Source organism: Equus quagga, chromosome 21 (genome assembly GCF_021613505.1).
Source record: "Equus quagga isolate Etosha38 chromosome 21, UCLA_HA_Equagga_1.0, whole genome shotgun sequence".
Taxonomy (NCBI): Eukaryota; Metazoa; Chordata; class Mammalia; order Perissodactyla; family Equidae; genus Equus; species Equus quagga.
Window position 1 is genome coordinate 37,153,805 of NC_060287.1, and position 23,286 is coordinate 37,177,090.

At 48.1% G+C, this 23,286-nt stretch overlaps 1 protein-coding gene across 2 annotated transcripts in view; it reads left to right on the forward strand.

The window, feature by feature from the left end:
• The first annotated feature begins 13,413 nt into the window (after window positions 1–13,413).
• Window positions 13,414–23,286, forward strand: part of LOC124231470 (ATP-binding cassette sub-family G member 1) — a 61,536-nt gene continuing 51,663 nt past the window's right edge. The window contains exons 1-2 of one of the 2 annotated variants that reach the window (XM_046648270.1): window positions 13,414–13,570; window positions 20,191–20,434. In XM_046648270.1, the coding sequence (XP_046504226.1) occupies window positions 13,529–13,570; window positions 20,191–20,434 (286 nt within the window). In that variant the 5' untranslated portion in view covers window positions 13,414–13,528. The remainder of the gene's footprint in view (window positions 13,571–20,190; window positions 20,435–23,286) is intronic. The other variant, XM_046648271.1, reaches the window with a different exon arrangement.

Genomic DNA, 23,286 nt, shown 5'->3' on the forward strand with positions numbered 1-23,286 from the left:
CACAGCTTGGTTAACTATTTGCCTGTTGAAGGACATCCGGGTTGTTTGCAGGTTTTGGCTACTCCACGTAAAACTGCTGTAACATTCGCGTGTGGGTTTTTGTGTGGGTGTAAGTTTTATTTCTCTGGGATGATGTCCAGGAGTGCAAATGCTGGGTGGAATGGTAGCTGCATCTTCAGTTTAAGAAACTGCCAGACTGTTTTTCCAAGTGGCTGTGCCTTTTACACTCCACCCCCAATGTACGAGTGATCCAGTTTATGTACATCCTCCAATTTCGTGGAGTTGCCCTATTTTTTCTGTTAGCCATTCTGACAGGTGTGTGGTACCATATAACTGTGATTTTAATTTGCGTTTCTGTGATGGCTAATGATGTTGAATTTCTGTTTATGTGCTTATTTGATATCTGTGTATCTTCTTCAGGGAAATGTCTGTTCATTCTTTTGCCCATTTTCTAACTGGATTGTTTGATTTTTTTTAACTGTTGAGTTTTGAGAGCTCTTTATACAATCTAGGTACTAGTTCTTTGTTGAATATGAGGTTTACAAGCATTTTCTCCCAGTCTGTAGCTTGTCTTTTCATCTTTTTAACAGAGTCTTTCTCAGAGTCAAGGTTTTTAATTTTAATGTAGTCCAATTTATTGTTTTCATTTTATGGATCATGCTTCTGGGGTTTAAGTACTCTTTGGCTGGCCTTGGATCCCAAAGATTTTCTGCTATTTTTTTCCTAAAAGATTTACTGTTTTACATTTAAATCTATGAGTTAATTTTTGCGTAAGATGTGAGCCTTAAGCCCAGGTTTGTTTTTTTTTCCTGTCTATGGATGTCCAATTGCTTCAGCACCATTTGTTGAAAAAGGTCTTTCCTGCATCGAAGTGCTTTGTACCTATGTCAAAAATCAGTTTGGCATATTTGCATGGGTATAAATCCAGATTTTCCATTCTATTCCATTGATCTTTGTGTCTATCCCTTTGCCAATACGCAATAGTCCTGACTACCATAGCTATAATTAGCCTTGAAATCAGGGAGATCAATTTCCCTACTTTATTCTTCTTTCATAAAACTGTTTTAACTATTCTAATTCCTTTGCTTTCCAAAACTTTTAGACTAATATTGCTTATGTCCACAAAAAAGTCTTGCTGGGATTTTAATAGGAATGGCGTCAAACCTGTATAGAAACCTGGGGAGAATGGGCATCTTTGCTACGTTCATTCTCCCAATGCACAAGTATGATGTCTCCATTTTTAAAGATGTTCTTTGATTTCTTCCATCAGCATTTTGTAGTTTTTATTATACAATTATTGTACATGTTTCTCTTGGGTTTATACCCAAGTGATTACTTTTGTTTGAGCAATTATAAATGATATAGTATTTTTAACCTCAGTGTTCATATGTTCATTGCTAGAATATACATATAAAATTTATTTTTGTATGTTTACCTTATATCCTGCAACTTTGCTGAACTCACTTATTGTTCTTGGAGTGTTTTTGTTGATTCCTTGGGATTTCCTATGAAGATAATTATGTCATTTGCAGATAGAGACAGGTTAATTTTTTCCTCTCCAATCTTTATGCCTTTTATTTCTTTCTGCCTTATCACACTGATTAGAATTTCCAGCACTGTGTTGAATAAGAGTGCTGAAAACAAACATCCTTCCATTATTCTTGATCTTAAGGGGAAAGCATTTGGTCTTTTACCATTAATTATAATGTTAGCTGTAGGTTCCTTGTGGATGTTCTTTATCAAGCTGAGCAAGTTGCCCTCTATTTCTATTTTTCTGATAGATTTTTTTATGATGATGGGTTTAAATTTTGCCAAGTGCTTTTTCTGCATCAGTTGACATGATTATGTGATTTTTCTTCTTTGGTCTATTAATATGATGAACTACACTGACTGACTTTCAAATATTGAACCAGCTTTGCATGCCTGGGATAAATCCCACTTGAACATAGTGTGTAAGTTTTAAAATGTATTACTGAATTCTATTTGTTAATATTTTGTTAAATATTTTTGCATCTACGTTTATGAGGGATATTGGTCTGTAGTTTCCTTTTTTTCACACTATGTTTGTTTGACATCCGGGTAATATTAGCCAAGTAAAATGAATTGGGAAGTATTCCCTCCTAAACCATTTGGGCCTGGGGAGTTTTTTACTTGGAGTTTTAAAATTATGAACTCAATTTCCTTAATAGTTATAGAACTCTTCAAATAACCTATTTTGTATTTGGTGAGTTGTACTTTTTGAGGAATTGGTCCATTTCACCTAAGTTGTCAAAATTTTGTGTAGACTTGTTTGCAGTGTTCCCTTATTGTCGTTTGGATGTTTGTGGGACCTGTAATGATTATCTCCTGCTCCACCTTTAGTATTGGTCATTTGTGTCCTCTATCTTTTTTCTGTCAGTCTTGTTAGAGGTTTGTCAATTCTATTGATTATTTCTAGGAACCAGCTTTGTGTTTCACTGATTTTCTTTATTGTTCTTCTTCTTTTAATTTCACTGATTTCTGCTCTTATGTTATTTTCTCTAGTTTTATTTAGCTCTTCTTTTTCTGCATTCCTGAGGTAGGAGTTTAGATTGTTGATTTGAGACTTCACTTCATCTCCAATTTCTATGCATTTAGTGCTATAAATTTCCCTCTCCACACTGCTGTAGCTGGGTCCCACAAATTTTGATTAGAAAATGGAACTTTTATTTTAGTTCCATTAACTGTATTTTGTATTGCCCTTAAGACTCCCTCTTTGACTCATGGATTATTTAGAAGTGTGTTGTTTGGATTCCAAGTGTTTCTTTCCTTTCTTTTACTGATTTCTAGTTTGATTCCGTTTGGATCAGAGAATACACTTTGTACAATTTTAATTCTTTTAAATTCATCGGGTTTAAAAAGGTTTGTTTTATGGCCCAGGATGTGGTCTATCTTGGTCTACGTCCCATGAACATTTGAAAAGAATGTGTATTCTCCTGTCGCTGGATCGAGTGATCTATAAATATTGATTAGATCCTGTTGGTCAGTGGTGGTGTTGAGTTCTTCTGTGTTTTTGCTGGTTTTCTGTCTAGTCGTTCTAACAATTATTAAGAGAGAGTTGTTGAAGCATCCAGCTGTAATTGTAGGGTTATCTATTTCTCCTTTTAGTTCTATCAGTTTTTGCTTCATATATTTTGCAGATTTGTTGTTCGGTTAATACACATTTAGGATTGCTGCCTTCATGGAGAATTGGCCCTTTTATCATTATATAATGTCCCTTTCCACCTCTAGTAATTTTCTTTGCCTGAATTCTACTTTATTTAGTATTAATATAGCCATCCCTGATTTCTTTTTGTTAATGTTTGCATGATACATCATTTCCATCTTTTTACCTTTAGGCTGCCTATATCTTTATGTTTGAAGCGAATTTCTTGTAGACAGTGTATATTTGGGACATGTTTTCAATCCACTGGGCAAATCTCTGTTTTTTAACTGGCATAGTCCATTTACATTTAATGTAAGTATTGACAGGTTGAGCTTAAGTATGCATTTCATTTTTTTTGTTTTCTCTGTATTTTCTGTTTTTCATTTCCCTGATTTCTTTTTTCTGCCTTGCTAGGAGTTACTTGAACATTTTTTAGAATTCCATTTTGATTTATCTATAGTGTTTTTGAGTATATCTCTTTGTATAGCTTTTTTAGTGGTTTCTCTGGGTATTTTATTACACTTACATGAGTTATTGTCCTACTGGTATCATAGTTTTATAAGCTTGAGTGCATGTAGAAACTTTCCCTCCCTTTGCATCTCTTCACCCTCCTTTGTTTATAATATAATTGTCTTAAATATTTACTCTACATACTTTCAGAAGCACATCAGATAGTATTACAATTTTTGCTTTAATAATTAATTGTGTTTGATAAAACACAATTTGGAAAACTCAGAAGCAGAAGGAAAGTCTATTTCATTTACTCATTTTTACTTATAGTGTTCTTTCTTCCTTCCTGATATGCAAAGTGTCCTTCTACCATTTTCTTTATGTTTAGAGAACTTCCTTCAGCCATTCTTTTAGAGTATGTCTATTGATAACAAATTCTCTTAGTTTTTCTTCACCTGAGAGTTGATTTTCCCTTCGTTCCTGGATGGGGTTGGCAGATTTTTCCTTCAGCAAGAGAAAAAGTGTTGCGCCAATTCTTTCTGGCCTCTATGGAAATCTGCTGTCATTTGAATCGCTTTTCCTCTTCAGGGAAGATGGCGTGTCTCTCACTGCCTTCAACATCCCTTCTTTGCCTTTCATTTTCAGAATTTCGAATATGGTGTATCTTGTTGTAGATTTCTTTGGCTTTATCCTGTTTGGAGTTTGCTCAACTTCTTGAATCTGTAGATTTCTGTCTTTTGCCAGATTTAGGAAGTTTTTAGTCATTATTTTCTTGAGTACTTTTTCAGCCTCCCAGCCCCCTTCTGAGACTATTAGAGCTTCCTTTAGATATTTTGTGACAGTCCCACAGGTCCTTCAGGCTCTGCTCATCTTTTGTCCAGCCTGTTTTCTCTCTGTTATTCAGATTGCATAATTTCTCTTGTTCTGTTTTCCAGTTCACTGATTCTTTCCTTTCTCCCCTCCATTCTGCCGTTGAGCCCATCTGCTGAGTTTTTTATTTTGGTTATCGTACTTTTCAGTTCTAGAATTTCCATTTTATTCTTCTTTATAGCTTCTATTTCTTCGCCGAGACTTCCTATATTTTCATTTGTTTCAAGCATGTTCATAATTGCTCCCTGAAGTGTTTTTATGAAGGCTGCCTTTGAATCTTTGTTAGGTCATTGTGACATCTTTGTCATCTCAGGGTTGGCATCTACCAAGTCCTTTTTTTAAAAATCTGGATTGCATTTTCTTGGTTCTTGGATGATGGATGATTTTTGATGGAAACCTGGACATTTTTGGTATTATGTTACGAGACTGTCCATCTTCTTTAAGCCTTCTGTTATAGCTGGCTTCCTCTGACAGCCCTCAGGCAGGGGAAGTGGGAGGGGCAGGCCTCATTCCTGCCAGCTGAGGGTAGAAGTCCAGGTTCCCTGTTCAGCCTTTGTTGACATCCAAGGGAGGGGCTCCTCGTTACTGCTGGGAAGGGTTGGAGTTCTGGTTCCCCACTGGGCCACCACACACACCTTGCTGGCTGGGAGAGATAGGAAACCTCATCATTGCTCCTCACATGATCTCCAAAGGCACCATGGTTTGGGGGGAGTGTAGTGCCCTTGTTACCACCGGGTGCTGGTGAAATTCCTGCCTCTACTGGAACTCCTCTGCCACCACTCCCGTGAGGAAGGGAGGGGCTCCTCATTACTGCCTATGGGGGATGCCAGCCTCTCTGTTTGGCCTTCTCTGCCGCCATTTTGACTGGGGATGAGGGTAGGTTTGGGTGCCTCATTACAACCTGGGGAGGGTGGAAATCTAGGCTCTCTGCTCATCTTTGCTGGTGTGTGTGGGAGAGGGGGCACAGTTTATTGTGTGGTGTTTGGCTGGAATATAACAGCCATTGTCTAAGTCTTTCTGTATTGCCAGGTTGCTCCTTTGGCTAGAGAGAGCATTCTTCCTTTGGGGCATTTTTGGTTCGTTTGTGCCCATCAGCATTTCCAGCTTGTTGGCTTCTTCAGCGGAAAGTCTGGGATATATGGGACAAAAAGAAAACCCAGGGACCTCACCACAGTGACAAGAGATTTTCACATATTGAGGTATACGGGGTAACTATTTGGGTTCAAAACTGATTCCACTTGAACTAAAGAAGTCTGACCTATGCCCTATCAAACATGCGCTGTACACCTGCTTATCCATTAAAGTGAAGAACGAGCTCTCTTCAGATAAGGATGCATACTTCCCCTCCTACTACGCCCTATTGGTAACGGCCATATTAGTCCCTTTCCAGACATCAGGGTCATGTTGACCTGCTAATTTGCAACTGCTTATCTCTTTGAATCTTTGATGAATATGTATCCTGGGCGTGTTTAATACATGTTCTTTGTTCTAAATAGATATAAGACTGTACCGAAAGCCATGCTTCTCCGGAGCCCTTTCTAAAGCCTTCCCAGATTATAATCCTCACTCTGGCTCAAGTCAAACTCACCCGACCTCTCTTATCTATAGAATGGTTGGTTATTTTGCCTCCACCACAGTGTGGTGTGTGGTTCCTTGGGTCCCGAGGTCCCTGGCTAGCCTGCCTTGTCCCCTCCATCCCTCAGAGCCTCCTCCTGTTTGTTTTGTATCAAGTGCAGAGTTCGCAGTTGTGCATAGGGGAGAAATAGAGAAAAGCGCGTCTTCTCCATCTCCCCCCTAGCCTGGCCTGTGACTTCTAACAGATTGAACTTGGGCTTCTTGTGGATCTCTCTCCCTGTTTGAAAACGATTTGGGCTATTTGCCAGCTGTGGAAAAGTAAAAAAGGTGCTCAGTGGGAGTGAGGAGCCCTGGGTCCTCGCCTGGGCGTGGTAGCCCTAGGTAGTCTCAAACATCTCCTTATTTGCATGTGGCAGGATAATTTACTGAGATAATTTCTGATTAATTTCCCTGCCCTAGCTATTTTCCCCTCCCCTCCTTTAAAAAGTAGCCAAGTCTTTCTTTTTTTTTTTTTTTAACTTGAATTGTTTATCTCTGGCCTTGGGGACTTCTGTGTTGCAGGGCCCTTCCCAGAAGTTTCCAGGCATGCAGAAGATAATTCCCCTGATCAGACTTTTGCTTTCACAAGCCAGGGCTCAACACGGTGACTGCCGAGGGGCAGGGGAGGGGAGGTGATGGAGAGCTGGGGCTCTGCAGGGGAGAGGCAAGAGGCTCAGGAACAATTTCCCAGGTCTTGGGGAGGGGACAGGAGGGGTTTACAGATCCCAGGAGGGCTCAGGTGTCTACGGGAGGTAAGAGGACTTCTTCTGGGGTTTCCAGGGTGCTGAGCACGTTCGACCTGAGCTGTGGCCTTGGTGCCACGGAGAGTCCATCTGGGCCCAGCTGACACAGCCGGGAGGCACTGCCTTGCACGGCCCAGAGGCAGATGGTCTGACTGATAGAAAGAACACCTGGGGCTGGGGCGGTGTTCCAGTAACGGCACCTGCCCTCCTCCCCTGCAGGGGCACTCTGAGCGTTACACGGGTAATACTCATTACGGCACTTTCCAGACCATTAGAGGTTGTTCAAACACAACTCATGCTTTATGTCAAGTACCCACTCTGGCTGGATGCCATGCTAAGAGTGATGTTGGAGGCAAAGAAATATAAGAGAGACGCTGGAATTTATGATCTCTTTGGGGAGATAAGGCATGACCAGGGTGAATAGGGGCTAAGGCAATAAAGGGGTCCAGGGTTGACCTATAAACTATTTGCAAGGATTTTCCTATAAACTAGCTTTAGGCCCCTGACTTTTAACAACCTTGTCAGACTCTCCTAATCAGGACTTTTTAGGCTGCAAGTGACTGAAACCTAATTCATACTGGTTCGAGGTCAGAGGGAGAGTACTGGGTCTCATAATAGAGAATAAATACTAAAGATGACCAACATTTATTTCTCAGACAGACACTAGGAGCCAGACGTGATTTTTAGAAATGGATTTGTTTAATCCTCACAACAATCCTGAGATGGCCACAACTGCCACCCGCTTTAGAACTGAGGTCATGGAAGCACTGAGAGGGATGAACGTGTTCAGGGAGCGGGCCACCAGGCTCTAGGGCCCAGCGCCCACCACCATGCCGCCCAGCCTCTTGGAAAGGGCTCTGTCACTTTCTCCATCTCTCAGCTCTGCCTCCCTGGGAGCATCCACTTCATTCTCAGCTAGACACTCTCCTTAGGCAAGAAAGACGGCCACTGTACATAGCTATCAACCCCCAAAGGGAAAGAAACCATCTCCTTGTCAGGGCACACGCAAGTCCCGAGGAGAACTCTAAGCGCCCCATTGGGTTCGTAAATGCTTTCCAGAGCAACTGCAGTGGCCGAGGGATGGGATGTTCTGACTGGCTCCAGGTAGAGGTTGTGCTCTAGGATTGATGACATGGAGTCAGGGAGGGGATCGCCTCAGTGGAAAAGTGGGGTGCACAGTGGCCCACAGACTACCAGTAATTTCCCAGCTGGGACCTTCGATGGGGTGATGGAAGGTTTTTACTTATGTGTGGGAAGGAGGCCTCTAGCAAGTTTCCAAGGTCTGTCTCTGAGACTTGTGTCCTAAGCTTCAGTTTTGAAGGTCATCTCATTGCCAGATGTTACTTCCTCTTTCTTCATTTGTAGAAATTGTTTTCCAGGTCTTTCCCACCACTCTTTGTTCCATGCTAATGAAAGAAAACAGAACCAATCTGTTTGCAATACTTAACTGGCCTCTTCCTAAGTTAGTTTATGAAATACTTACACGCACTTTTCTTTCTCTGAAAAATGTCCCCATTAATCTGGTCTTTCCATCTCAGCCTTCTGGGCACCTTCTCTCTCCCCCCCTCCTCCCTGCACGCACTCCCAGCTCATGGCCCCTCCTCCGCCCCCACCTCCTGGCAGGCTGGGAGGAGGGGCTCCTCTCTGGAGCTGGATGGCTCCCAGAGGAGCAAATGGGGTTGGGGGGACATCTGGGCACTGGAGACAGAACACTGCGGGAAATAGGAGGGCCAGCAAAATAGGAAGCAAGGGAACCATGGAGATGAAAACAATGTCTCTTGAAAGTGGACCAACTTACAGAGAGTACCTATTGGGTGTGCCCACCCAGACTGGGCTGTCACCTCCCTGACGCACTTTGTCCCAGTGTCTGCTCCCCTTTCCCATCCTTTCCCATCACGGCTACAGTGTGGTTTTCCTCTGCAACTATTTTTACCTCTTAAGGTTCTTTCTTTCTTTCGCTCCTCCCCTTCCTCTCTCCCTCCTGCCTCCTCTCTTTTTCTCATTCTCTCTCTCTCACCCTCATTCTCATTCTCTCTCTCTTCCTTTTTTAAAGTGGAGGCAATGGCTCTTATGTGAACAGATGTAGAAAAGGCCAGTGGCCCTTAATTCTCGGCTAACACACCGTGGAAGCTCGGGGAAGCCACCAAGGCAGGCCGAGACCAGATGCTGGTCTCCACCCGGCCCAGGGCAAGTTTCCGACACGCATGCCTCCAGTAATGAGCACGTGCTGTGTTGTCACAGGCCTGGGGGACAACAGGGAAGGACCCACCTCTGCCTTCCCTGCCTCCCAGGAGCCCCCATGGCGTCTCCCCTCACTGTCAGTCAGGAGAAGGGACAAGTCTCTTTTTCCTATTGGCTGTGGCAGCACCATATTCCGCTTTTATTTGGGTGAAAATGTCTACCTTCAGAGTCAGAGCTTTGGCTTGTCAAAAGCAAGCAAGCAAACACTGCCCTCCACCATTGCCTCCCAAGTCGAGTTTGATTGAGACTTTGGGGAAAGAAATCCCATAAACCCTCATGTTGCCGTGCACGGTGGTCAATGTGTGGGAGGGGAGCTGGGGAGAGGGGGCAGGGGGACCAGGCTCCTTTAGTTTTTTGCCTTCTTCCATGAAATGGTGATGTGTCAAATGAGGGAGAGGTTCCCCTGATGGAACGTGGCACGCAGGGCAGGCACTTGTCCACAGTGGGGGCTTCGTGCATGCAGGAAATGGCCTGGGTCAGGGAGCCAGAGGGATCCAGAGTGGGGCCTCAGCTCATCGATTTAATGAGCTTGGACAAAATCTTTTTCCAGACAATGTTCCCAGGGCTGGGATCTATCAGTGGTCAGTCATTCTTGCCCATGGGGAGCTTACATTCCAGAGGGGAGTGGAGGACACTCAACAATAAATTGATTCTGTGATGCACAGACTACAAGCGGGCGCAGCACTGGGGATGCGGCGGTTTGAGGGGATGCAACATGATATCAAGTACCTCGGGTGGGACACCTGCAGGGTTGACTCCAAAATGGCAGGACTGTGGAGGACCAGGACGCCCACATGTTGCCGGTTTGCCTCTGGACGGCTCTCCCTGAAACTACATAGCAAGAATCCTCTAGCTTAGACCAAGAATTATCTCTAAAATATATTAAGCTCATGGAACAAGTTAAGAACATACCTGATCTAGAGAAGAGCTTCAGCTTTCCAGTCTCTCCCCATTATTGTCGGACTATACCTGGGTTTTGTCCATTTTGTCCACCGTGTGTGTTCCCAGCATTGGGATAAGTTCCTGGCACGGCAGCCCGTCTCTGAGCATCTGCTGAACACGCGGCTGAAATCCCAGGTTGTGGAAAACAAAGTTCCAGTTGGAGTAGCTCTGTAGTTGAGCAGAATAAAGTCAGCCAAGTGGGGTCCACTTAGGCTAATTAAGAGCTGGCCACTCTGTAATCAAAGCAGGCTTAAGGTCAAATTGTTGAGAGCCAAACCACCAAAATGTGAAGAAGATTCTATTAATAAAGAATACATTTATCAGAGTTCCTCCTAGACAACTGAGAAGCCATGGGATGTCCTCAAAGGTCTCTCTGGAGGGATCCAGACCTTTGTTAGGGACCTCCATGGGTGGGGCAATCCAAAATGCCAAGCCAGCCCCCTCCCTTGTGGCTGGCTCCCCCAAAGAATTTACCTGGGTCAGTCCACAGGCCTCCCACAAGCCCTCCTAGACATCTGACATACCTGTAACCCCTCACCAGGGACCCCAAGCTTCACAAGGTACACCAAGAAAACAGAACTCATGCAGACAAAAGTGAGAAGGAAGGAGCATCGTCTATGAAGCAATATCGGAGGGACCAGGGACGTTCGGTTCAGAGAAGTGAAGGCCTGGAGAGAAATATGGCACCATGATTAAATAGCTCAAGGCCTATCATGAGGAGGAGGCGCTGACTCTATGTGACTGTGGAACAGAGAGCACTCAAGGTGACAGGGCATCCGATTAGGCAGAGGGACCGCTTGTTAGCAATGACAGCTACTTAATACTGGAGCGGCTGTCTGTTAAGATGCCTCCCCACCAGAAACCCCCAAGTCCAGCCTATCCCCCGATCAGTGATGTCACGGCAGAAATCCCTGTTGGGGTTGGGGTCTGGTCAGTGCTGTGATGAGCTCTTGTGTTTGCCTGCTTGGCAACCACACTTGTGTTCAGAGTGCCCCAAAATGGCCTTGGCAAAGCATCCAGGGTTCCATTGGGGCTGACCTCCCCTTTGGCCTATTTGGCCCATGTGATTGAAGCTTGGCCCATCGGTGTTTGGCAGCCCCCTGGGCACAGAGGCGGGCTGATAAGATAGAAGCTTGGGGCTGCAGAGACAGCCTAGCTGAGGGGGAGGCCAGCAGATGGAAAGCAGAGGCACGGAGAGAGCTAGAGACCAAAGGCTGGGGACACAGTGTGGCTGCTTGCCCTGGAAGGCCTGAAACCAGCACACCTCCAACCTTTCTGTTTCCTAAGACGATGCATTCCCTTTAGCTTGAGCCAGTTGGAGTTGGATTTCTGTCACTCACAACCACAAGCCCTGATATTAACATCATGGATCTAACCAACTATACCATTTGCTTATTCCTCATTTGGCACAAGAGGGATAACATGAGTTAGGATTAGAATTAGAGTGTTTGCTATGTGCCGTGCACGGTGGAAAGTGCCGGAAATGCACTAATTCTCACGTGGCTGAGATTATTATTACCCTAAAGTACAAATACATGAGTGAGGACTTTTTCGGTAGCCTGTAACAGAAAAGCCGGCAGCTCAAGCCACACCAACAGGGACCCACTCTATCACTGTCTTCCCTCTCTGGCTTCCTCCTCAGGTTCCACACACTGTCCCCTTGGCCATTCCCAGGAGCCTTACACCTCCAGTTCCTGACCCACCACTGCTACAAATCACATGGCACAGAACTAGGGGGCAGGGGTGATGTCCAGAAGGGAATTCTGGACACATTCCTGGGGGTGAGGACAATGGTCACTGGACAGAGAACAGATGCCAGCACCATGGGACCACAATGTCAGTCATGCCACCAGCCCTGGCCACACAGCTGGGCAGTGTCAAGCTGGATTCTCAAGGAGAATCCCTCCCAGCTGTGTTCTGTGTCTTCCTCTCCTGCTTTAGGTCCTGTCTGCCCATGGAGCAAGTCGGGGGCTGCAGGGCGGGCCACCAGCCCTGGGCCCCAGAGATGAGGCACCTTTGCCTCTGTCTTCTGGCCTAAACTCTCCCCAGGAGGTTTGTGGATTTGAATCCTCTTTCCAGAACATTCGGGCTTTGCTGGCCTCCCTCTTCAGTACATTTAAGGCACCACACAGCCTCCTGGGTCCAGCACGCAGAAAGTGGCACCTGGAAATACAGCCGTCAGATTGCCTAGGTCACGGCCAAGGATAGAAGAGAGGTCAACATCGATTCTTCAAGTGAAATTCTTCAGACACAAGCACGGCCCTCTCTGCCTTGAACTCATGCATCACACCCCCTTCCCTTCCTTCGTTTTGAGGGGAGAATTTGGCTACGGTCATCAGACCTGTGGGTGTGAGGTCCACCTGCCCGGCATGAAAAGTTGTGTCTCCTGTCAAGGTGAGGAGAGAGACAGGGGCTTCCCTTATTCATGGTATGGTGGGGAGGGCTGACCTAGGTGTGCTGGAGGTGAGAAGAATTGCATTCCTGTGTGCCGTTCCAACATGCAAACTACCCAGCCTCTGAGACTGGGAGTAAAGAATGTCTTGTCACCATGGTTACCAGGAAATGGTCCCACTTATGTATAATAAGGGCTCTAGCAGACGCCAGGCCATCTGATATTCCAGTCTGGGACCAAATGAGAGGGTGCCTGGAGTGTCATTCCTTACGTAGCTACACGAACATAGCTCTGGGCCAGGCACTGGAAACATTACCTCTGCAAAAACAAGTGTTTTCTTTTTTCGTTAGGGTGGGTGTGGGGGGTGCGGGGAGGACAGAGCCGGAGCGTCTTCACCTAGCGCCCCTTTGTCACCCAACGTTGAGCTCTGCCCCTAGCCACAGCAACGTTGCATGTCTGAGTGCCTGCGTTGTCTCAGTGTGGGGTCACCCAAGATACGGAGCTCTAGTGTGTGTGAGGGGCATTGGAAGGATCATCTCTTCTTTAGTCCTAACGCTCCTACGCTTCACGAGGTGCCCAACAACGAAAATAAAAACAACAAAAGAGAAGACCTCCTACCCCTCCACCCTCCTTCCCCTGATGCCCCCTCTGGCCCCATCTGACAGCCACACAGGCTTGGAGGTGGCCTGCTCCCTGACCATGGACCCCTCTGTCTATCGGGTGCCCATGGCTGCTGGCCCAGCCCCCGCGAGTTTCTGGACTCGGGGTCTCAGGGGCTGGAGAAGGGCGCAGGCGGCTCGGGGAGCGGGAACGCCCGAGGCCGGCCGGCCGCCCTCAACAGGAGCAAAACAAGAGCACGCGCACCTGCTGGCCACGCCCCCCGTGCACCGGCCAATCGCGGGGCGTGGGCGGGGCCTGAGCAGGCGGTAGTGGGCGTGGCTACCACGGGGCGGGGCGTGGGCGGGGCCGGGGCGGGACGGGAGCCCCAGCGGCAGCAGAAGCTGGAGCTTGAGCCGCGCGGGGCGCAGGAGCGAGCGCAGCCTCGTGCCCGACGCCCGTCCCCGCCGCCCGCAGTCTTGTCCCCGCCGCCTCTGCCGCCGCCGCCCCCGGGGCATGGCCTGTCTGATGGCCGCTTTCTCGGTCGGCACCGCCATGGTGAGTGAGAGCATCCTTCCTCCCCGGGGCTTGGTTCTATTTTCCAGGAAAGCAAGAAACGCACAAAGACCCGCACCCTCACCCTGACACCCGCCCCTGGGTCTCCGGGGAGGCGCCCGCCTCCCATCGCCCCCCGCCCTGGCCTGGCCCCTCAGGCTGCTTTTTGCACCGGCCGAGGACGCGGGGAAGGCGGAGGGGCCAGGAATGGGCGGGAGGCCCCCGGCAGCCCCGTAAGTGGACAGATGGCCTTGACCTCGTCTGCCTCCCAGTGAGGGGCGTGGGGCCTGGGTCCGAGAGCGCACTGGGGAGGGCGGCAGCCCGCGCCCGCGGGAAGGGGATCCAATCCCTTTGCCAGCGCGCACGGCCGGGCCGGGGGAGCGGGCACTTCTTGCGCCACCCTCCGGAATGCCGGGCACGGTCCAGGGGAACAAAAGAGGGAGCTGCTCCCCCCGAGAACGAGAGTCTGCGCTGCCCCTGCGCACCCTGGGGACAGCCTCTCCTAGACCTGCTCTAGGAGGAGGCGGTGGAGTCTAGGGACGCAGACAAGGGGCGAGGCTGGATACCTGCAGGCCACCTTTCTGCACCCTGGAGAGAGACCAGGGTGGGGACAGAGGAGCGCATCTCACTGCTCCCAAGGGTACCAGCTGCGTAGGGGGACCACCGAGTACAGGCGAATTCACTGCTAGACACCGTTACAGCAAGTGCCATTCCCAGGGGTGGTCAAGAGTCTCCTCTTGCTCATTTATAATAGCTCCGTAAACTCACCTTAGGAAAAACAAACTAACCATGACCCACCCATCCCAGGACGTTTCGTTTCCATGCCCAGCACACCAACATAGGTACTTACTGACCAGATTTCAGCCCATCTAAAGTCCAAATAGAAAATATTTCGTATACCAGCCCATCTCGCCCACCCTATCCATCCCTCTTTCTGTCGCCTATGTATTTACTATCCTGCTAGTTTCTTCCCCGTAGGCTGCAAGCCCACAGCGCACAGCAAGCACCGGCTTTTCACCCCCACCCCTCGCCTTTATTTCATTTTTAGCATCCTGTATTTGAAGTCAGCAGGGCTCAGCGGGAGTTGACCGACAGTTACCTCTTGCCTTGAGCTCAAGAAAAAAAAAAAGTAGCTGAGTTTCTGCGCATGCTCAGCTCTGACAACTGCATCCTGTGATTGCAAACAGGTTACTGTGGAACATACCCACCCTCGCCAGCTCATTATATAATGATTTTGTGTAAACCGATAGAATGGGGCCGCAGACACGTCCAGGAGGTTGGTAGGGCCAGGGAGGGCCAGGGTCAGGTCTCATTTCTGGGCATACTCTGCCTTTATTACTTAGCTTCTTATGCATCAGAGAGGATGAAAAAAATAGAAAGGCAATCCCTTCATCGTAACATTTGCTCTTATCTGGTTGAATGTTTGTGTAACACTTGGCAATTCTTCCTTTTACATTTGTTCCTGTCTTTGGGATTCTAAAATTATGTTGCTAATGGAAAATTAGGGAGATTATTGTTGTTAGTTGTAGATAAAGAAAGTTTTGTATCTTTGAGATGCTGGGTTACTCTTGAAGTCCTTTCAGAGCTGCAAAAGAGGCTTAGACGTGTGGAAAAGAATGAATCATTATGTTTTAAGGTATAGAGTTTTTTAATGTCAAGATTACGTTACGTTATGGTTTGATACAGCCCCAGAACTGGAGTGTTTCGTTCACGTGGAGATGCTAATGGCTGGGCGCATCTTTTCAGGGCACGTTGTCTTCTGTGAAAATCATTTCCCACCCCTGAAAACCTTGTTTGTTTGTTTGTTTTTTAATTAAAAAAACTCTACCCAATTCATAAACAAAGATGCCTTGAGAGATTCCCCAGGATCCTGAGCTTTGCTTCGCCATTGCCCCCTGCTCTGGGTCCAGCCCAGGGCTGACCGCCGGGTGTGAGACAGTGCCCTGGAGAGTGAAGCACCCAGATGGGGTGCTGGCATCCCTGAGCTGGGCTGGGAGGAGTGGGCACAGGTTCCCAATGTGATGGTGGTATTGGAGCTGTTTCAAGTGGGGTTTTGGTGATGGTGAGGTCAGTATTCTGAATGGCCACTCAAGTGGCATCTTCCCTTCGCTTAGTTAAGGGCGTGCCATTTGGGTTATTTTCCTAAAGGCAGTGGCCTTGAGGATTCTCAGCCAGTGCGTTCTCACCTTATGTAACCAGGGTACCAGGGATGGATCTTCCCTCCAACTGAAGGGTCCGCTGCTCTAGGTGGGCACCAAGGCTGGCGGCCATGAACCGAGGACAGATGTGAGAGAGAGGTGCATGCCCATGTCTGGTGGCTGCGTTCCTTTTCTCTTTCCTGCCTTTCCTTGATGCTGTGAGGAAAAGTTTCTCTCTCTAACCGTGCTTCCCTGGTAAATAGAGTGACCCAGCCTCACAAGGGCCTGGGGGGCTTGCTGACTGTTAGTGACCCTCCCCAGCTGACCGGGCATCTCTACATGCCCAGCATTCAAACTGAAGTCAGGGAGCAAGAAAATATTCTCGTGAACAATCCAAATAGGGTCTCCTTGGCATTCGAGACCTGTGAATGGACTTACCATTATTTACCATTTATTATGCAGCACAAAGTGTGTGTGGAGGGGGGGAGGTCAAAGACAACGCTTCAGTAAGATAGGGGAACATTCAATGAAAGGGGCAAATGGGGAAGGAAGCTGTATCTGTTTCATTTTTAATGAGCTCAGGAGGCTAAGGACAAACTGGCTGTAACCTACATTGCTGGCCACTTTCATCTGAGGATGCGTTTCCAGAGAGCTGGTCTATTTTGGAGTGACAGCACTGCCTCCCATCATACAGGATTGCATGATTTTATTAATTGAGTGAGGCGCTGGACAGCCCTGGAGGAAAGGTGGCTAGTGGTAGGCACTGCTTTGGGGTCAGGTCATTTGGGGGTGGGGTTGCATGTATGGTTTCCTCAGTTTCTTGTGGATTTCCCTGCAGTGGACAGGGGCTAGGATGACCCAGGGTCACCTACAACTTGCCTAGGGAAAGCTAAGCAATGTTCAAGTGCTGTTAAGGATGCTGGCTGGGAGAATAAGGTGCACAGAGCTGGACCCCGGCTTGGCTGCTCATTAACCAAGGGGTCCAGGGCAGGCAGGGCAGTTTCTCTGTGCCTTAGCTCCCTCCTCTGAGCTGGAGGAAGGGGAGATATAATACCTCCTGCTAGAGCTGTGGAGATAGTAAGAGGCATGATCCCTGCAGACTGGAGTTTGATGGGCGCATTGTAACTGCTGAATCAGTAGTAATCCGAATGGGCACATTATAACTGTTGCTTATAATCACTTACCTCGTAGGCAGGACGTGCTAGCATTGAACACTTTAAATAGTAGGTACTTGACCCTGCCTCCTCTCTCTCTCTTTCTCCCCCAAATCAGTTTAGTCACCCAGCTTTGTCCTTCTGGCCTGTCCATTTGTCTCCATCCCCACTGCCACCAACTGGTTAAGGCCACTGCCCCCCTCCCGTCTGCACATTGCTGCAAGAGATGCAGTTCTGGTCCGTTACTTCCCAGTTTGAGAGCCCTCCGTGGCCCCACAAAGACCTCGAGATTGAGTGCAAAACCCTTAACAAGGTGTGCAAGCCCTTCTCCATGGGGACCCTGTGTGTCTCTCTGGTCTCATCTTTCTCCACAGCCCCCTCCCCTCCTGCCCTCCCCACCTCCCCAGATCGGAGCCCCAGCCCCTGAATTTCTCTCACATCTCCGAATATTCCCCTCACTCTTGCTGCTGAGCCTTTGCACATGCTGTTCCCTCACAGGAAGCTTCATGAACCAGCCCCGCCTCCACCACCTCACTAATCTCAGATTAGATTTTATTTCCTCAGAAACACTTTGTGCTGTGTGCCCCCACCCAGGGTCCACGCTGCCTCAGCAGTCCCTTCCGGGTCTCTGCGTGGTCTCCTTATAGCTCTTGCTTCACTGTACTGTAATTGCCCCTGACCTTGAACATGAGCTTGCTGAGGCCACAGGCCATGTCTTTCTGGCTGACTACTGACCCCTGGGGCTTTATTTGGTTCTCAATTTGTTGAATGAATGAGTGAGTGAGTGAGTGAGAGAATAGAAAGGTTAGAATCTAGAGGGGAAAGTCAGACCCTCATCATCATACAGGTCTGGCACCTGCCACGGTCAGTAGGTGCGTGGAGTCATGACTCTCTCTCCCTGTATTCATGTGGGTTTCATCAAAAAGGAAAGCCGGGAATATCCTGGGCTTCCTCAGGCGCTGACACCTCTGGTGGGTGCTGGGGGAGCGTACGGATGATCCCTGGCAGCTGGAATGAGGTCGAGGGGGCCGCCACTGGAGAGGAGTTGCTGATGCTCCCCACCCCCAATTCAGCTCACAGTGATTGGGAATTCCTGGGACAGCGCAAGTCCTCCAGCAGGATGTGGGTTTGGAACCAGATGTTTAGCCTTTCCACTTAGGTGGCAAGGTGGGGGTGAGAACAGACTTTGGGGGCCAGGCCTGGAGCTAACTGTCTTGCCCACTGCTCTCTCCACTACCCCCCAAAGCCAGGGTTTGGTGCTTCTGGGGCTCCTGTGGAGTCAGAGTGGGTTATGAACCTGGGGCGGCAGCTCGTGCCCCCAAAGGGCAGGATAGGTGGGCAAGGGGCTGGCCTCTGGTGCCCGCTGTGGGGGCTGGAGCTGCAGTTGCACACTCTTTCCCTGTCGGCCAACACGCTGAGCCGAGTCAGGGTCTCCTATTACTCCTTACAAGGCCCCAACACAGAAAGCCCTGGGGGAGCTCAGCTGCAGAGGCGATGTCCTGGGGCTCCCTCTTGGGAGTTGGGGAGGCACGTTCTCACACCCACCCCGGTTCTAGCTAACACAAACCTTCCGGGACTTTGCCGGGAATGTGTGAAGCTCCTTATGTTTGCATTTGAAACATCTCACATGCTGGAGGCCAGCTGCAACCAAGCTTAATCCCGCCAGAATTTTACCCTGCACTGTAATTTTTATCCACAGAATGTTATAGACGGTGAGCTAAGTTTTGATTCGGTTAAGCTTCTCAGAGGTAGGAGATGCCGGGAGGGGTGTGTGTGTGCACGCGTGCCTTTTTCTTCTATGGCAAAGCGACATTTTCAAACATCCCAAGAACCAGAAGCCCCTATGCTCACATCTCCCCATCTCCCTATTTGTGTTTTAAATACTCAAAACCTCCACGCCCTCCAAGGTTTTTGAGCCCTTAAGGACCATGATGGAAATAATGCCAGCTCTTCAAGGATGGTCGCGGACCCTCTGGAGGGCATTCTCATGCGGGAAGGGCTCCTTGTGGCTGCTAGAGTTGCTGGGTTCTATAGGGATATTTATGGATGACCCAGTCTCTGCTTTTGTTTTGGATTTTTGATTAGAAACAATAATGATTCAAAAGCTCTCAACTCTAAAGAAATACCTGATAAATGTATGGAAAAATAACAGTCCGATGTTATCCCTCTTTAGAACAAATAACACAGCAGTGTCTCCCCATCCCACAGCACTTGCAAGGGCCTGAGTGATCGGAGATGGTTCTCAATGGGCTCTCCCACCTAGGCAGACCGCCTTCAGCAGGATGGAGGATGTTGCCAAAGGCCCATGCTTTTGGCACCGTGGATCCTTCTCTCTTGATTCAAGAGACAGCGAGAGAAAGCACAGCATAACATTTGTCCAGCCCAGGGCTCTTCTGTATTTTGGAGGTACCTGAAGCATATTGATTCACTCAGGGTTGCCAAGCCATTAGTAAAAGATATTCCTTTCTTTGCATAAATACTTTTGGTTCTTGGCACATCTCTAACTGTTCAGTTGGCTCCCCATGGAAGCTTTAAAAGCCAATGGAGCTCCAATATATTAGGGATTCTGGTGATGCAGTAGAAGGAACACCTGACTGGGTTTTTTTAATGACTCAAATTCTGGGCTCACTTCTGCCCCTCACTTGACTGTAGGGCTCAGAGCAAGTTCCTTAAACTCTCTGTGCCTCAGTTTGCTCGTCTGTATAAGAGAGGGAAAAAAATCAACCTTTCCAAATTTTCAGTGCTACAGTGGAAATACAATGAGAGAAGAGAGTTGTAAGTGATTTGGAAAATGTACAAGGAGGATCTGAAGGCCAGCTCCCATAAAACCTAGCAGTTCAAGAGGTGTCATTACTACTAAGAAATGCTCACAAGGAAGGTGACACAAGGAAGGCCCTACAAGAGCTCACTTTCAATAAAACTTTTTCAGTTATACCTTTGTTAGGAGCCTGATGCATCTTTATTGGGTTTTTTAATGAGCGGACTGTAGTTGGATAATTTTTTTATGGTGGCGACGTTTCATTCTTTCAGACAAGTGATTCATTTATTACAGCTTTGTGATGAGATTTTATGATTCCAAATTAGGACTGGTAGATCAGTTTAATATTGTATCTTCAGCATGTTTTAATAGAAGAAAAAGTGGTGGCCAGAGATGACAGATTCCTCCAGGTATGCACCTATCCTCTCGTGCGAGGCTGCCTGTATTTCGCTGTGAATAACCAAGATGTGTTGCCATGAATAATCAAGACCCTGAGCCTGATGGCGAGCCCCTTGTGCTCTTTCCCTTGATGTAGCTCACCACCTCTCTTGGTGCTTCCTCTCGTTTTTCTAGAACGCCAGCAGTTACTCTGCAGCGATGACGGAGCCCAAGTCGGTGTGCGTCTCGGTGGATGAGGTGGTCTCCAGCAACATGGAGGCCACCGAGACGGACCTGCTGAATGGGCATCTGAAGAAGGTGGACAACAACCTCACGGAAGCCCAGCGCTTTTCCTCCTTGCCTCGGAGGGCGGCTGTGAACATCGAATTCAAGGACCTCTCCTACTCGGTCCCAGAGGGCCCCTGGTGGAAGAAGAAAGGTAGGGAGGGGCTGCTGTGTGTGTGTTAGGAGGCCGGAGGAGCTGTGAAGGAGGCTGCAGGTTGTTGGGGAAATCCGGGTCTGGAAGCTGGGAGCCGAGCGTTCTTTCCACTCCGTTGCTGTGGTGCCCAGTTTATTTAGTTGCTTTATGCCTGATTTTGTCTCACCTATAATATGAACAGGCTGGCTTAGATGACTCAAGATTCACGGTGGCTCTTAAATTCTGATATGATCACAAAGAATTTCACAAAGCCGACCAGTGTCCATGTGCGCTGGCTTCCGGCGTGCACACAGAGGGTCCCCTTTACTGGATGCTGTTCACTGAAGTTAGTCTTTCAGGATGGGACTGTTTTTCAGTGTTTCAGAGAAAAATGGAAGACAGGTGCTCCCTCTCAAGTTTGAAGTATTAAAAAGTATCCAGTGACCTACAGTGACTTCTCAGGAAACCAATCATTTGCATTTGAGGATCTTGAAAGGACTGTCTCTTGGGTGGTATTGGTGGGCTAAAAATAAACTATAGTCAAATGAGACATGGAAATAAAATAGAAGAGGCGAGAGGATAGAACTCTGGAGGTCTCTGGAAAGCCACACAGCACAGGGGTTGGCCGCCGGGTGTTACCCGGAATTGACCACGGACGATATTTTGAGTTGTCTTAGCTACCTGGATATTCCTTTGCCAACTTTAGATTTTCAAAGTGTATAGAGTCAATGCCTCCGTGGGCCGGTATATCTTTTTCCAGCCTGACATTTCTTCCTGTGGAACTTACTCCTCATCTCCCTCTGCTCTCTGCACCCATCCATCCATCTTTCAGGACGTTGCCAGGAAACAATGGTCCTTAGCTTCTAATGAATCATCTAAAACAACTTGAAAAATCTATGAAGTATTTGGAACAATTCACAAAGTGACTCGGGTACCACTGGAATAGTCTAACTTTTTAAGACTCTCAACTTAAATCTACATTCAGCCTTTCTTTTTAAAGAAGACCCACCAAGACTCACTTTCTTTTTTTTTTTTTCTTTTTCTTTTTTTTCTCTGTTACCTTCATTTTCTTTTCCTGCTCTCTTGAAGCTAAGCGGCTGAGACTGCTGCTGCGGCCACTCTGGACTTCTTGTAACCACAGTTTTAGAACCTTGATTGACTGGTCCCTGGCACCTGTGAGCCAAGTGGTTGTTAGATGACTTTGTGTCCGTTTACACAACCAGGAACAGATCCTGAACCTTTTCAACGGCTGACCGTACAGCATTGTTATCTGACACTTACATTTTCAGAGTATGCCAGCCTGTTTTGTTAAGAAAGAAATTCTGTGGCCGGCTCAGGGTGGAGCCCACTCGTTGGAGCCTACTGAAATTTCAGTATAGGGTTATAGCCTTTTCCTTCTCAACTTGTAAAAAGATTTTACCGAAAAAACGCACAGAGTAACCAGGAGGACCTTTTATGTTTTGCTTTGATTTGTCTATATAGACAAATAGTGACAACCCAGTGAGTGACACAAATCAGTTTCTGTCCATCTGTCACGTGTGGCTTTGGAAATGTTGTCATGATGGTTGAAATGCTTGGATGGGTACCCTCTAAAGTGAAGATAGCTTGCAATGCGGAAATGCAAACATGTGAAAACGGAGGCAGAATCTTGGTTTGAAATCCAACACAGCAGGTGCTGGCCTGGTGTTTGCAAGTGAACAGTATCATTTCCTAGGCAGCTCTGTGACTTGTCAACCCTTTATTCTCTAAATGTTAGGACTGGTCAAAGTTAGCCCATGGTGATGGCCTCTGAGGTAGTGAGGGAGGGGCCAACCTTGGAAGCTCCGCCCAGGCGGCCACCAGTAGGCATTGCCCTGTAGTAACCTTTGTGGGCTCAGGAGGGAAGGAGTAGGAAGTGAGCCCTGAGCCCTGAGGGACCTGCCTGTGAGTCAGAGATGGCTAGGGCCAGAGGAGAAGACAGGCAGGATAGGTCAGTTGCTGGTTTCTCCACCAGCGAGGCCTGATTTCTCTGACTTCCTCCCCAGCCTCCCCTCAGCAGCAGCACCTGTGTCTGCTTTGCCCTCCCTGCCCTTCCTCCCCCATGGGCCCCCCATTTCCTTTGTTCTTGGTACCCTGCGATTCAGAATGTAGATGGTTTTTCACTCTAGCAAAACCTTAGGGTGGGAAATGCTTGTCCACCTTCTCCTTAAAGGGAAAAGGAGACTGAGTGGTTAAGAAGCTTGTTGCCCGCCCGTCTGCCTGAGCTGGGGAGGCCGGCCTGGGCTCGGGGCGGGGATTTCTAACTCTGTAGTTTGACTGGGTGCTCATGCCGTGCCTGGCACAGGGCCCACGGGGCCAAGGTCCCTGTAGCCACAGGGGAGCAGTGCTCCTCGAGGCTCGGTGCCCGCAGGGCCTGCACTGCTGCTGCTGGGTGGGTCGGTGCCCATTAAGACTGGAGGCTGCATCCAGGAAAAGCTAGAGTTTTCCCGAGGAAGGGAGGTAGCTGCTTACTGCATCCTTGTCACCAGTGGGGTCTGGAGTGCTACATTCAGTTGGCTCAGAACTTGGGACCATGTTTACCCAACAAAGGAGCACCCCCAGGACAAACAATAAAAGTGTTAACTCTGGACCCAGGCATCGCGGCTGCCCAGAGGGGGTCCTTTGGGTGGTACATGTCGAGGCCACCTGCTTCTTTCCCACCCGGGTCCCTGCCTTCCTTGTCAGCTTCCGAGCCCTCTCCTTCATGGGGTCTGTCTCCTTTCCCTTCCATGTGGGTCTTATCTTTCCTGCTTTTGTCCTTCTGATCACTGGCGATTGTCTCAGTCCCAGCCATGATTAGGTGAAGCTTGGAAGTCAAATCCCAGTGGCTCTCTGCATCTCCCTCTTCTCACTGT